The sequence below is a fragment of the Betta splendens genome, chromosome 14, assembly GCF_900634795.4.
Source record: "Betta splendens chromosome 14, fBetSpl5.4, whole genome shotgun sequence".
NCBI lineage: Eukaryota > Metazoa > Chordata > Actinopteri > Anabantiformes > Osphronemidae > Betta > Betta splendens.
The window spans coordinates 16,472,992-16,489,225 of record NC_040894.2 but is presented as its reverse complement, the minus strand read 5'-3'; the positions used below and the strand labels follow the sequence as shown (position 1 = coordinate 16,489,225).

Sequence of the window (16,234 nt, the reverse complement as noted above, 5' to 3'; positions counted from 1 at the left end):
ACGCCGCTATGTATGCAAATATATTATATATATGAGCCACCGGTGCTTTCTGTGTATCTTTCGTTAGGCCGTATCACCGGGGGCTTCGCATTCCTCAGCGTGTGTATTTGAGTTCACAGGCCTGTGGTGGCCTGGTATCAAGTCGGCCCTGTGTTGTTTTAGAAACAGCAGATTTTGAAACAAGGATCTTGCATTTGTAGTATTAGAGTATGCTGTTGGTGTACAACAACAACATCCGCAGCTTGCAAAGCATAAACACCTTGCATCGTTGATCTCGGTCTGCAGTCATACGGCATGTAGGCACGCGCACACACACACACACACACACACACACACACACACACACACACACACACACACACACACACACACACACACACACACAGAAACACACACACACACACACACATACACACACACACACATACACACACACACACACACACACACACACACACTGTAATAGGGGAAAAAATCATTCTCATTCAACTTATTCTGTATAGCAGCCGTGTGTTCTGTACTTGATTAGGCTCAGCATTAGCACACACACAGAACATTCTTAGACAAACAATCTCTCACTCTCTCAAGGTTCTGTCGCACATTACTGTAAGTGCCGACATTTAATGTTTGACTGACCGATTGTTTATGGTCCGCGTCTGCCTTTTACCCCCAGTCTCTAGCTCTTTTCTATATGATCCCTCAACAGACCCAATATCATAAAGCTAATACATCTCGTCTTTGAAACTTGGTGTCCCTTCCCTTCTGAAAGCATGGCACCCCCGGATGCAGGAGTGAGAATGTAAACATCTTCACCCTCAGTGCAATAAGGAGATTCCACCAGGCGCCGGGAGAATGGTTAAAAGCATGGTTAAAAAACACAGCGTTATAACACAAATTGGTACATGATTATACAAAATAACCCTTTAACCCGTTACACTGCAGGAGTGTTCGGAGGAGCCCTTCTTGGAAAAACAGTGTAGAGGGTGTTAGGACATCATGGAGGGCTAGGTTGATTTGTTATTCAAAACAAGAGGTGTGAGGGTGTCCCCAGGGGTCTTTCAGGAGTCACATACTCTGGATTTCTAGTATTATTTAAAGTGTATAGTGTCTAATATATAGCGTAATATGATGTTGATTATATGAGATATTGATTTAACTCGATACATCGCAGGATTATCCCGAGGAATCCTCCATGAAAAGACAACTTAAAAAGTGGAGAGGTATTAAGGAGGGATAGGGCCTTAGCAGGAGGGGGGTCGGGGTGCTGCGGTTGTAAAACCATTTGATCAGTTTCTTAGTGACTTTTATGGAGAAACCTGGTATAAATATAGACGGGGTTGAAGTGCCAGATCAACCCGAACCCAGGCCTTCACGCTAGATCTTCGTCAGATGTCGAAGCAGCGGTGTGATTCAAGGTAAAGCTCCGGCGGATTTCTTTGATTCTCCTGAAAATATGCGCTAACAAATTTTGTTCGCATCAGCTCCTGCATCTCACGCCACTCGCAGGGCTCGTCTGCCATAGAGCGCTAGACTCCGTAAGTATGACCTCTTTTGCAAAATCAACCATTATTAGACTGTAGAATGCTTTGAAAAAGTTTTCTTTTATGTCATCGTCAGATCGCCTTGCGCTACAGCGTCGCCAGAGCCAAGAATTCCAACTGCGTGAAGCATGATTTTATCGCTTTTATTCCGCCGGTTTTGTTGAAATAAACTCTGCTTTTTATTCACACAGTATCATATGAGGTGCTTCAGGAGGTGTCACCGGACCCGGAGATATTTACTGCCAGCTAGTGCATCGTCAATGCGCCGCCACCCGTCCCAGAGCCGCAGCAGAAGCAAGAAGAAGAAGAAGAACAACAACAACAACAACAACAACCGCAACAAGAACCGCGTGCGTCGTCCGGGGACTCCTCTTCCGAGGGGTCGCTTCAGTCTGCCATCCTCGCCATCATCCTCCTCTCAATCCTCAGGTAAGTTTCTTTTTTAAAAGAGAGTTGTTTGTACGGGCAGTAACTAACTCGAGACTGTTTTCAGATTGCTGATGAAAACTCTGATCTCAATGATTTACAAGCCGAATTAGGAGATATGTTAGCTTTGATATTCGGGGGCCAAAGAGTGTTTTGTGGTGTAAATATAACCACTGAGCATTTTGATGGGTTGGATAAATTGGTCAATGATTTGGTGGCGAGAGTCGGAAGTGTGTCTCCGGTCTACTTCCCGAATCGCGACTATGACTTTCCTAGCGGGGGTGACGAGTATGTTTCTGATTTTGACAGATTAGAACAGTCTGTAAACCGCTTCATTGGAAGACTGCAAAATCCTAGCCAGAGAAATAATGAACTGCGGAGACAATGACGATGCTCCGGAAGGAGCTCCGCCGAGCAAGGACGGCAACCCGGAAGCACCCCTCGACGGATTCCCGACGCACGACGCGGCGCAGAGGGAAAGCGGGCCCTCCAATGAAACCAGGATTGTAACCAGACACAACTTTGAATAAGACGATTTCTTAATATCGGGCAGATGGACGAGGTTGATTACGGACACTTTTACGGGACTGTTATGGGGAATGTTGCCGAGATGGTGCAGCAGGCTTTAAATCAGACTCAACAAGGCGACATTATCCAGCTCGAGCTCAGGGGGGACATGCTGCAATCATAGGCGGTAAAAGGCTGTTGGCAAAGACCCTAGACTGCGAAATTGTTCAAAAGAAGCATAGGTTTGTGTACATTGTCAACAATCAGAATAATCAGCTCTGTTTTGCCATCAACCTGGCGCATCTGCTCTATCCAGGAATCACAGACGCCGAGGCTGAAAGGACGGGGAGCGATCTTCAGCAACGGGCCGGTTTAACAGCGCAGACGCCGGTGTGTTTCACGGACGTTAAGAAGTTTGAAGAGCTTGTTTAGCGTCGGATTTTAATTTGAAGTGCCTCAGCACGTTTCACACTGCAAAGCAGCAGCCTGGTAAACCTTTATACATTTTTCATTACGGTCTGAAGAACGCCAGCGCTTTCATAGGAACGAGATATTTGTGCAGTCATTGCTACACCGGTTATGATGGGTTGCTGAATCATAAATGTGAGGGGCGTTGTAACGTGTGTCTTGATGCTGCGTGCGCGGCCACGCGTCCGGCAGCCGGTGGGGGCGTAGTGTGTGAATATTGCAGCCGTTGGTGTGCCTCGGACTTTTGTCTTCCAAAACACAGGGAGAAGGTGTGGCGCCCTGTGGCTCAGAAGCACGCAAGCATTTGTGACATGCACAAGAAATGTCACCGCTGCGGCCTCTTGTATTACGTCTCCCTGATTATAATACCAAAGCCGCACGAATGCCCAGACGTTAAATGCTGCATCTGTGGCGGGGTCATCTATGCACGGACGACAGAGACGCACCAGTGCTACATAGAAAGTCTGCCGACTCCTGAAACCACCACAGACGTTATTCCAAATAAGAAGTTGCTGTTTTATGATTTTAAGACGTATCCTGATGAAAATGGCACCCATGTGCCCTTTTATGTCTGCGTGATGAGGGGTAATCCTCCCCGCGGCCTGTTTTTCCCTGTGCTTCCTTACAGATCCGGCAAAGGGCGCCTAGTGTTTACTCTATGCAGAAGTTGTGCTGAGCTGAACCGTCAGGATGGCCCCTGTGACCACAGCGACGCGGAGCGCTCTCTGACAGGAGTCTGGCCTTCCCCCGAGATTCTGAAGGCTCTGGAGAAGGGTTACAGAGTAGCGGAGGTCATAGAAGTGTGGCATTTCAAAGAGCAGAGTACCTCTCTCTTTAAAGAATACATCTCAACCTTTCTCAAGGGGAAGCAGGAAGCCAGCGGCTATCCGGCGGTTGCTACGGATGCTGACAGCAGGCAAAAATACATTGATTACTATGCCAAAAATCAGGGGATCGTCTTAGATCCGGCAAATATTGTGTTAAACCCTGCTAAAAGACAAGTAGCAAAATTATGCCTAAACAGTTTTTGGGGGAAGCTGAGTCAGAGGTGTAATTTAGTTCAGACTGAAATAGTGGAAAGACCCGAATATTTTTTCAAGCTGTTGTTTTCAGGAGACAGGGAGGTAAAGTATTTTACTTTTCTAAACAACAAGGTGGCGTTGATTCAACACTGCAGCAGTGAGCGGGTCGTAGCTCGTCCCAATCGGTCAGCCTGAAGCAGCTTCAGAGGCGCGTTCTGTATTATGACACCGATAGCGCAATCTACTGTTCAAAACCCGGCGAAGCCCTCTGGGTAATTACCTGGGAGATTTGACGGATGAGCTAAAGTCTCACTTTATTAAGGAGTTTGTCCCCGCAGGACCTAAAAGCTACGGGTATCAGACGCGAGGAGGCAGAGTGATGGTTAAAGTCAAGGGCATCACACAGACAACAGAGTGTTGTAAGAGCATCAATTTTGACTCTGTTAAAAACCTGGTGGAGAACTATATTGGGCGAGAGCAGGATCCTGACGGCTCCTCAATACAACATTGCCCATGACAAAAAGACCTTTGATTTAAAAAACCTCTCGGTCGACAAGAAATTCAGAGTGGTGTTTGACAAGTGCCAGCTGCTTCCCGGAGGGTCCAGCGTCCCTTTTGGTTATTACTGCCATGCAGGAGGTGGGGGAGGGATTTGTCCCGGGGCTGAAAGCTCTGTTCTCCTGTCTTATAGCGGGCCCTAGTGGCGCGGGTAAAACGTTTTTTGTGAAAAAGTTTTTTCAAGACTGTGAACATTGTGTGGATATATACGTCTTTTCAACCCATGTACGAGGAATTGCAGAGGATGAATAAAGGAATAAAATTTGTGGAAGGACTGCCTGATTCTTTCAACGACAAGACACTGTTTCCGCGAGGGCAGAGTTATTTAATCATTTTAGACTATGTGTTTTTTTAAGCTCTGGAGCACCATTAAGTGGTTAAAATCTTTACCCAATACAGACATCATTGAAACATGTCCGTTATGTTTTTAACTCAATGTTTTTCAAAAGGGTAAACATGGGCGAACGCTAAATCTAAGCAGCACGCACATTATTTTATTTAAAAATCCCCGCGATACACTGCAAATGGCGACGCTGGCTTAGCAGATATTTCCGGGGCAGAAGGCGTATTTTATGGAAAGTTTTAAAGACGCCACCAGGCAGCCGCACGGGTATTTACTGGTTGACCTGACAGCCGGCTGCCCAGATGAGTTCAGGCTGAGGCGGGTGTGCTGCCACACGAGCGCGCCTGCGTCTATCTACCCAGAAGATAACGCCATGTCTGAGCGAATCAGACATAACCTGCCCCTCCTAAAAGTATTGGTTTCCAGCCCACCGAGGCAGCACCGAGCACTATTGGCCGCCTGCTGGCCCGATCTGGTTAAAACCATCTGCGAGCTAGCGTTTAACCTCCTCAAAGGCAACATCGCGCTGTCCAGCAATCAGTACAACAAGCTGAAACGACAGCGACGCAGCCTCAGAATCCTGGCCGATAAACGCACCACTCTAGCAAAAAAGAAAACGCTTATTCAAAAAGGTGGGTTTCTGTTTCCGCTGCTCACGGCCGCGCTACCGATCCTGGGTCAGCTGGTGAGCAGCCTGATACCGGCCACTCGCTAGGTGGTTTCACGCTCTGCAGCTAGATGGCCTCCAGAAAAATGTATCTGGTCTCCCAGCAACAGCTGAACCGGCTTCACAACGCTGGAGGGGGCGGCGGTGCCATCAGAGACAGGGCAGAGGGCGACTTGGACGAGCAAATGAGAGTTGTTTTAGAGCAGAAAAATTTAGTCCCCGACGAAAAGATTAAAAAATACACTCTCCTGTTACATGGCTACCTTAATTTGTAAAAGCAAAAGAGGGCCGCCTCTCGCAAGATTGTGCTGTCTATGGCAAAGGAGGCGGAGCCAGCCGACGTTGACGCGGGATCCTCTTGCGAGAAACCCCCTGATAAAATTGTGCAGGATGTTGTGACGGGCGTTAACCCTTGTTTTCAAAAGAAGGCAGGCTACATTCTGAAAAAGTTGGCGGCTTCCGGAGGTCCAGGGAGCTGGAACGACTCGTGAGAGTTTGTCTTCAACGACAAGCCCGTGAAGGGCTCGCACATTATGGATCTGACTAGACATTTAAGCTCCACGCACAAAGGTTCTGACAAGCCGGCGGGGTGGGACTCTTTTCTGGAAACCCTGTCCATAGTAAACATACCGCTATTCAGCATTCCTAACAAACACGCCAGGGAGCTCCTGCACGAGTATAAGCACGGGGGCGTCCCGCCCCCTAGCGTAAAGAGCAGCTCACCGCCCGCCACTGAGGGGCCGACAGAAGAAGAAGAAGGAATAAGAAGAAGAATAGAATGAAGGGCGACTCTGTTATCGCCTAAATGGCTTAATTTGTCATAATAATAAAAAACCAACGCTGTTTAAGTTTAACTAATGATTTTTATTGAACAGAATTTTTTCATCTCTTATATTTCTTATATGAAAAAAACACATCACAAGAGAAAAACAACTATAGACTAAGGTTATAACATTTCGAAAACATTTTTAAAGAGCAGACCCGCATGCAGTCGGATGAGGCCACGCAGGATTTTACACACTTTTGATAAGCTTTCACAAAATCAGCGACCATAGAGTCATTCTCGGACACGTTATTCCCGTACAAATTCAATACATTCTGACAGGATAAACCTGTGGCCCTGTGGAACAGGAAGTACACACCATGCTCCACAGACGATGGATAACGGGTGCTGCAGCTGTCTATTGTGATAATAAACGGCTTTAGAGTCCTTCTCCAGAAATTGTAAAATAGTTTGAGGGTAGTAGGGGCAGTCCGGCGCTAGCCCATAGCTGTCAAAGAACGCGGCATCTCCGCTCTCTTCAAGAAACAGCGCGAGCCAATGCTCTCTGGGAAGGTGCCGCGGGTGGGTGTTCACTATAATATAGGAGGGTCTCAAACACCTGCAGCGACGGCTCATCAGAGGCCCACACTCCTTGGAACATGTCGCCCAGTAGGGGCGCATAATGTTTTCCAGTTGAACGCTGTTCATCCCCTCTAATAATAATCGACTAAAACGTTCCTTTTTGAATCAATCTTGAGAATGGAATCATAACAGGCGTAGACAACCAGCGTAGTTGTCTGCGCTAGAGCCGTTCTAAAGACCGGAGGCAGAGCTCCGCCCTCCTCCTCCGGGGCCACGTTGAACGCGTAAAGCGTATAACCTTGCTCATAATCTCTTCTATTAAAACGCAGGGGCTGGTCTTTCAGGTGACGCCCGGTAGTGGTGATTAAGCTGTAATACTCTCTGATAGAGGAGCCGTGCTCAAAATCAGGCTGCAGCGCTTTTCCCGGAATCTGTCTGCCGTCTCTGCATAAGGCTAAAAACTCCAGGTTGGCATGAATAAACCTGAAAGGGTTCATAGATCTCCGTACCATAAAAGCCTTGTGGTTAACCAGCCCTAAACCACATATTTCGGTAGAGTGCCCAGAAAAAGATTTTCCTGCATGCATATTCTGGAATTGACCGGAATGGAAAATGTTTTATCATTGACGCGGGAGAGCGGGTACAAAGCGTTGCCCTTGGTCAGTGCGGATGAGTGTCCTATGCGCACAGCGGGGGACACACTCACTTTCTTTACAAACAGAGAAGCGCCCAGCACATGCAGCTTAAAATCAGCGTTTGCCGCTTGCACCAGGCAAAAGGCATTGCTAGCTCTTGTGAGTTTTTAACTCTTAAATTTAAGAGGAACCTCTCGCAGAAAAAGACATCCACATGTAGGGGGCCCGGGAGATGGAATTCGCGCGACTTAGCGCTGAACCTGTTCCTCGCAACAAAGCCGCTGTTTGGCCCGTTATTCACCACGTGAGAGTCCATGGCACCTGCCGTGTCCTGATAAAACAGGCCGGCGCTGAACTGACTTTTCAGAGATTCTGGAGAGTAATTCAGCAAAGCCTCAATCAGGGATCTGTACGCGTGAGTGGCGCTTGACTGGGAGATCACCCGATCCCCCAGAGTCACGTCGCATTGGCTGAATATTGTACTCAGAGGGTAGTTGATGATGCCCACATCCGCGCCCGCCGCTAAATCTCCACATATTGTTTGTCCTCTATGCTCAGTTGTGAAAACAGACAGGAAAACAAATCCAACTCTCACATGACACATTCCGACCACTTCTCGTGTAACAGGGCCATGCTGATTAGAAAATATCCCCACTCCTTACAGAAGACCTCCGCTTTTTATGCCCGCCCGGGATGACTGATTTTTTATTATGAGCGGGTCTTCTTTTGGAGACTCCCAGTAGACGCTGCCCCGGGGGGCATTTCCTGGTTCTACGGGCTAAAACCAAACCAACTTTGCTCATGAAGTCGGTGGCTATGTTTCTAGTTGCCGCTGCTAGATGGGGCTTGGCCACGCTAAATCCCCTTTTTACCAGAGGCATTACAAAATGAAATGTCTGGAAAACATTGAGTCTATGCCTCTACTGTACTGCGCGGGGGTGCCGGCAAAGCCTGAAAGACCGGACCCCACCTGATTGTCATAATAGCTGACAGATCTATACGGGTCCGTGTTATAACTCCGGCGCATTATGTTTTTACAGGCCTAAAGTGCAGCGTGAGTATCGTCTTGCCTTACGCAAATTTGACGGGATTGTTTTGATCGTTTTTAATCTCCACGTAGACGTTCTCTATATGATGCTTGGACAGCGGCAGGTAATGAGGAGGATTAAACGTCTTTGTGATGATGTCTTGTATTGACCCTCGACTGTCACGCAGCGCAGGAGAGGAGCGAAAAAGTCACCAACCACCTGGTGCCTCACTATAGCCGAATAACAGTATAAATGGTAAAATCTGCACTTTAAATCAGCCGGATGGGGCGAGAGCTGTACTCCAGGCCCCGTAGAAATCCTTGCGTCCTTCTCAACACCCAGCACGTAGCACACAAGCTCAGGAAACTGGAGTTTATAGCGCCCACTGCCGTTCCACGCAAAGTTATGCGTGTGTGTTTCATACCCTAGATCAACGTCTGTTGGAGAAATACTGCATTTAATCATTGAAACATTGTTGGAATTTATTTTGCTGATCTGCTCAAGCCTTGTCAGCTGTGCTATAGCCTTGAAGTTTTCTCCCTTCTGCTCTGCAAGAAATAGGGAGTACCAGTGTGTAGCATCCTTATCTGATGAGCCCAATGCTTGCTTTGTGCAGAGAATATTTCCTACGTACTGTGTGACTATGCACCTCCCAGAATGCAATACATATTATGAGCTGAATCCCTGTCTTCTCTTCAGTGAGAGGAAGTTGCCTTTGCTGTAAACTGCTCACTCCTTGCAAGTAAAATCCTGAAGAAGGTCTCAACTGATTGTGTCTGCTTTATTTAAGATTTACAAAGGGAACTAACAATTTCCCTAACATAATTGGGGGCTCGTCCGGGATCCCAAGATCCTCGCTTTGCCGGGACATCGAGTCGGCGACTGATGTCTGTGCACAGCCAGGTTTGGAACCTGCAGAAAATCCTGGGAGGTGAATTCCTGCCCAGGTCAGACGTCGGCTGGTGGTCCGACGAGGCGAGGTGACGGGATCCTGAACCAGGGCCAGGACACAGATCAGGCGAGTATGAAAAGAGTAAATCCTAAGGTATCTTAAATTCCGTGAGTGGCTCACGAGGTAAAAGAAGACTGGGTCTTCAGAAAAGTTCCGTGACGAGGTCACGAGGTAAAAGAGGACAGGGTCCTCGTAAAATAGATTAATGATAGTTTGTCTGATTGAAGCAGCGGCAGAGTGGAAACCTGACGGTGTCAACGTAAACTCTGTGATCAGCTGGAGTAAATCAGACTATATAAATAAGTGTTATTGTTTGTCGGTCTCTAAGTGAATTTTAACTTCTTAGAGGAAGTCTCAGAGACTTTTTGTGTTGTGTGTCTGATTCAGATCAAAATTGAGAGGTTGGTTTACTGAGACAGCTGTGTCCGCATTAAACTAGTTCCTGTAGAAGCTTGGCACAGTCGATGATCTCTGTGAACGCTGTGACTGATCGTTGATCTCAATCCTCGTAGTGAAGCAAATTAAAGAACACTAAGGGTGAAAACCTTGAAGGTGATTCCAAATACATGTCTAAAAGACATTCTCAGTCGACTATAATAATATATACATAACTTACCATAGTGGAAAAAGATATTTGGATTTGATGGAAATTTAAAAAAGTAGAATTGTGTTAAAAATTTGATGGATGAAATAACTGTGATAACTGAAACAGTTAAAAGAACGAGATGGGGAATATAATAAAGGGACCAGTTAAAAACTCATGCTATATGCACAACAAGATTTTGAATTCAAAATAAACACTAAAGTGGTGTAAAACTATAGAATAAATTAAGTGAAGACATAAATATTAATGGAATGGAAAAATATATAATAGATATAATTTAATAATTGTTTTATATTAATATAAAAAATAACCTTTAATACAATAATAATATAATTGATGTGCTTAAATATAAATATAAAGGCATGCGTCAATTAAAACATAGGAAAGAACAAGCTCATTGATTAATTAGATGGAACGTTGTGGAAGTGGTGCACGAATATTAACATTCTGTTATAATTCCTTATTGTTAAAATACTTTGTGATGTATGAAACTAACAGTCCATGTTCAGATATTGAATACAAATCAATGAAATGAAGCAAAAGCAACAATGTTTGCTGTAGACAGTGAAGGATGCTATTGGCACTGACTTATGTGTAAGACTGCATGATTACCCACAAATTACCCTAACCATAAAAAGGAAAACCTGCACATGAGGTTGTTAACAGAGTTTATGATTGGAATCCAAAATAAAAGTGTTAACACAGCTCAATAACGGTGTGGAAGATAATAGCTCCGAACTGGACAACCCAGACTGTGCCCACAGCCCACCTGAGAGGAAATCAAAAATCAGCAACAGCGTGCTTTAAGTTTAGCAGAGAGACGCTGCCCATACTGCACGGCTGAGGCCACAGACCAGCTGACTGTCCGCAGAATGATTCTGCTGGAGCAAAGTGATGGGCGAGAGGCCGATGGGGTTCCAGTACCAGTGTAGATAACACTGAGGAGGGAGGTGAATGCACTGACACACTTCACAATGAAGATACACGCAGACGCACTCACTGATGATGTCACAGCTAACAGCAATGAAGAATGCTTGCTATGCTTAGACTCAGAAATGCTCACAGCTAACTGCAATGAAGAATGCTTGCAACGCATTATTAGTAATGCCTTTTGTAGCATCCCAGTTTTCCCAGGTTCATAATTTTGGTTTGCGCTTACTTACAAAGGTCAGCAATGCACGTACACCAGGCAACAATAAGGTTATTGTAAAAGCCCGACTAGTTTCTCAGTGTATGCCAGCAAATCTTGCTAAATTTACACCCCCACACGGTAGTCAGATATTACTGTACGCAGATGATGTTCTGGTAGCGTCACAGACTGAAGAAGAATGCAGGAAAGATACTGTAGCACTTCTTTCATTTCGGCCAGAGAACAGTCACAGGGTCAGTAAAAACAAACTGCAACTGTTGAAGAAAGAACTTAAATATTTAGAACAAAGTGGACAAATATTGACCAAAATAGAGTTTTTAAAAGTAGAGAACCTAGACCAGATTTACAGGACAACCCAATACCTGGTTCTGTATTTGTCTTTGTGGATGGACCAAGCACAAAGTCTAAAACTAGAAAAACGCAGAGTGGCTGTGTGGTTCTGACTGATAGTGAGACCTTGAAAGCAGAACCGCTTCCCCCACACTACAGAACACAAGCAGCAGGAATAATTGCACTGACTGAGACATGCCGACTCAGGTCAGATAGTTACCATCTATACTGATAGCAGATACGCACAATGAACTATTCATATATTTACCAGTCAATGGGAAAAAAGAGGCATGATGACATCAACGGGAAAGACTATAATGAAGGTGATTTAATGAAAAATTTGTTAAAAGCGGTACAACTACCAGCAAAAATAGCCATTTGATGCACTGCACTCTCAAAAGTGAGAAAAAAAAATGGACTCAAAGGACAAACTGCAGAAAAGTTATTACTATGTTTGACAAGGGGAACCTGTCCTACCAACATCCCTCTATAAAGGAGCAGCAATATTGAGACGTGGGCCTTGCCATGTCTCAACGGGGGGGATGGTATGGATAATAAACAAATACTATACTGCTTATGCATTTACAAATTATTCTAAAAAATGTTGTTCCCGATGCATCACTTGCTCTACATATAACCCTCAAGGAATTATTCGACAAACAAGAAGAACATTCCCTATAGCAGAATATCCATTTCATTATTTGCATATTGGATTTTTGTAAAATTAACTAGCTGTCAATGTAAAAAGTAGTGTTTGACAATTATTAACCTTTTTTTCCAAATGGATAGATCCACTAGCTGTAGCAAAACTCTAGTATGATATAATACGATTTGGGATACTAGATCGAATTTGTAGTGAAAACGGACCACACAGATTTTTCCTACCTGCTGCTATCAGACTATATAACCAGAACTGTTAACTTCCTATTGCTACATTAACTCACCTACTGCATCAGTGATTTATGTAATAATCTCCTCTGTGCAACATTTGTGCAAATCAGTACAATATTTAAATTTATACAGCCCTTCCAATTCCTTCCATATGTCAAAGGTGTTAAAACATCACAAGAAATGTTTTTCTGAAAATGCTTTTCAAGATGTGCCTTGTCCACAGGAGGGACCACTGCAGGCTGGTGACTGCGTGTTCACCAGAGTCAGAAAGCGCAAGAACTGGACCACACCCCGGTGGGAAGGCCCGTATAGAGTGACGCTGACAACACCTACAGCCTGCAAAGTCGAAGGCATCTCCCAGTGGATACACAACACACACTGCAAAAGACAACAGGTACAGGCAACCGAGTAGTATTATCTGTGAGAAAAAACCCAACTGAGGGAGGGGAAAAGTCTGCCTACAAAGGGGGTCAGCAGCATTTAGAGCACTGGTCGTCTCAACGGCAGCGAAGAAACCAGCGGTACCTTCTCTCACTTAGGGGGACATTCTCATAAGGAGATACTATGAGGGGACACTGTCCAGCCACGGGAGTTGTACTAACTGCCCTTGTACTGTTGATTGATGCTAGGCCACTCCCCGACCTCATCAAGGATGAGGAGAGACCTACTGACCAGTATCACACTAATTTGTGGTATTGTTAAATGAAGACAGAGCACTCTTAACTTTACTGGTTCAGTGTGTCACTTATTATGATGGTCCTGATTTCATGGGGACCCTCCCACAGTCTGATATCAACTATGTTTGTAGGCACACAATCTATGTGCATCTTCCACCCAATTGGGTAGGTTGGTGTGCCCCTGTTTATGTTTCAGATGGCTCCTACGTGATAACACCACAGCAGACGACTTCCAAGGGACAGCTACAGAAGCGAGAGATTGATCTGAAGGAAAGTGATCGGATCTGGGGATCAGACGTTCCCATGGACAAGAAGCTCTGGACTACAGGCCAGAAAGTGGCACTATCCCTATTTCCATGGGTGGGGGTAGGAAAAATCATGCTAAGAGTTGAAACCATAAATTACCGCATGACCCTGTTCTTCAATGTCACGGTAACGGCCCTTGCCAGTATAGATCGTCGTCTCACCGCCGTAACACTCCGTGAGTTACAGGACCGCCTGGTGTTAGATCTGCTCACTGCAAGCCAAGGTGGAGTGTGTGCAATAGTGGGCCCCAAGTGCTGCACATACATTCCAGGAGACGACCAAGACGCAAAGGTCACCCAACAGGCACTCTGTGACCTACAGCACATATCCAATGTGCAGGCGGCTGATGTAGTGAAAGACAAATCCTGGTTTGGTTGGTTTAGGTCTGGCACATGGACTGACATTATGATAAAGATTTTTGGACCGATTCTACTGATTCTTTTGGTTCTGATGCTGATTGTGTTGTGCGTAATTCCCTGTTTGAGGGCCATGATCATCAGGCTGGTGAATCAAGGCCTTCTCAGGGTGTGCGCAGTCATGCACTCTCAACAAATACACTATACACCTTTAAAGCTTGATAACTGTAAAGTGAACCTCCACGATGTCGACGTAATGGACGCTAAGCTGTAAATATTGTGCTTCTGTGCTTTTGACCCTACCTCCGATGTTCTAACATTTATTCCATGTTTTATGATGACTGCACTCAAAATCAAAAGACGTTGTGCTGTTCTGATGTATGCATGATTGTTTAATGAATGTTTCAATGTTAAACAGGAGGGAAATGTTGGAGAAATACTGCATTTAATCATTGAAACATTGTTGGAATTTATTTTGCTGATCTGCTCAAGCCTTGTCAGCTGTGCTATAGCCTTGAAGTTTTCTCCCTTCTGCTCTGCAAGAAATAGGGAGTACCGGTGTGTAGCATCCTTATCTGATGAGCCCAATGCTTGCTTTGTGCAGAGAATATTTCCTACGTACTGTGTGACTATGCACCTCCCAGAATGCAATACATATTATGAGCTGAATCCCTGTCTTCTCTTCAGTGAGAGGAAGTTGCCTTTGCTGTAAACTGCTCACTCCTTGCAAGTAAAATCCTGAAGAAGGTCTCAACTGATTGTGTCTGCTTTATTTAAGATTTACAAAGGGAACTAACAATTTCCCTAACAACGTCCATTTTAAGTTTTTTAAACCTGTTGTTTAGCTTCCCCATAAGACTCTCTCTAACGTAGGACCCATATCCAAAATACTCTCGATTCACCTCTTTTGCCTCGGCGGTGGGGTGCTCCGGGTTCTCTGGGGGTTCAAACAGGGTCGTATCCATCCAGTTTTTTTTTTTTTTCTGTCCAGCAGTTTAGCAAGCAGCATATATTACGATGAATGCCATATTGTGATGGACAGCTTTGCTTTAACAAGAAGAGTATATATAGAATATATATAGGGGTGCAACCAGCTGCTGAAACCAAGCAAATCTGTGAAGTAAACAATCGGAGCAAAAAATAAAAAATAAAAAAAATAAATAAGAAGCAGGGATGTACCTTAGGCTAACACATTCATAACTAAACATTTTTTGTACTGTGGTTTACCTTGGAGATTAATACTAATACCAAAAATAGTGCTAAGGTATGTGCACATACTAATACAAACATATACATACAATATACATACATGTGCATTATTATACATATGCCATACTACTTAATAAAAGTCATGACATACAACACCACAAATTCCATATTCACACATTATTCATATTGGTAGTGATAAGTATCAATAATACTTACAGTTGGATTTGGAAAGTGTCCCACTACAAGGTTAGTAAGGCTGTAGCTTAACATTATTCACCCAAAGGGTGAGGCAGACGTTGGTGCATGAACAATGCCACTTGTGGAATCAGGGTGATGTGAGGGGCTCGGCCACTACGCCCATCCAGCAAGCAGAGGAAGGAATCCCAGCAGCCAGGGAGCCCACACACTTTCAGTTCCAGGAGGGCAGGTGTTGCGACCCAAGCCGCCCACACAGAGCCCCCCAGGCAGAGCTGCAGCAGCCACAGAGACAGCACCCGAGGCCAGAGTGGGCCACCTGGGGTCAACGCTGTCCGCCCCATGAGAACCAGGGGCAAACACTCCCCCTGGCGGGAGGGTCGGCCTGAAAGAGTAGAGCCCGAGGACCCACGGTCCGTATGGAGCCCACCAGGAGATGCCCCCGCGCCCAGAGTGGGGCCCGCCCCCAGTCCACCACCCCCACACGAGCGGAGCGGGGCCTACCCCATCGGCCCGACCTCATCCCCTGGCGCCACCGCGGCCTGCAGCACAAGGCCAGCAATTGGTGGGGGTCAGCAGAAAAGAGACCACCCAGGCAGACGATCATCGTACCCCGGGCGAAAAACCGGACCCCCCACACTTCAACCGCACCACACGCATACCAATTCACACAAACACAGACGCATACACCCACCCACATGTGCAACACACATCATCACATCAACACATACAAACACCATAGACTCTCTCACAACAAACTAGTCAATCATACGTGAACCAATGCACTCTCCATTCGCACCCACACCATTCGCTTGATCACATTCGTGGGGAGGGTAGGTCTCCGGCCTGCTGTCCATGTGGCCCCAGGTAGGTACGGCAGCTCCTCCCGAGCCCCGACCAACCCCCCCTACCCGGGGGAGGCAGAGGGCAGCAGAAAAAGGTACCCCAGAACCCTGAAACCCAGCTTGGACGTGAGTGTGTGGAACTAAAGTGCACTGAAGGTGGGTGACACCTCCAGGAGCAC

The 16,234-nt window shown here is 45.8% G+C and overlaps 1 protein-coding gene across 1 annotated transcript; it reads left to right on the top strand.

The window, feature by feature from the left end:
- Positions 1 to 12,767: 12,767 nt before the first annotated feature.
- LOC129602955 (syncytin-2-like) lies at positions 12,768 to 14,564 on the top strand. The gene is made up of 2 exons (XM_055502054.1): positions 12,768 to 13,510; positions 13,637 to 14,564. The coding sequence occupies exons 1-2, from the start codon at positions 13,235 to 13,237 to the stop codon at positions 14,078 to 14,080; spliced, it is 720 nt and encodes a 239-aa protein (XP_055358029.1). The 5' UTR covers positions 12,768 to 13,234; the 3' UTR covers positions 14,081 to 14,564.
- Positions 14,565 to 16,234: the final 1,670 nt, after the last annotated feature.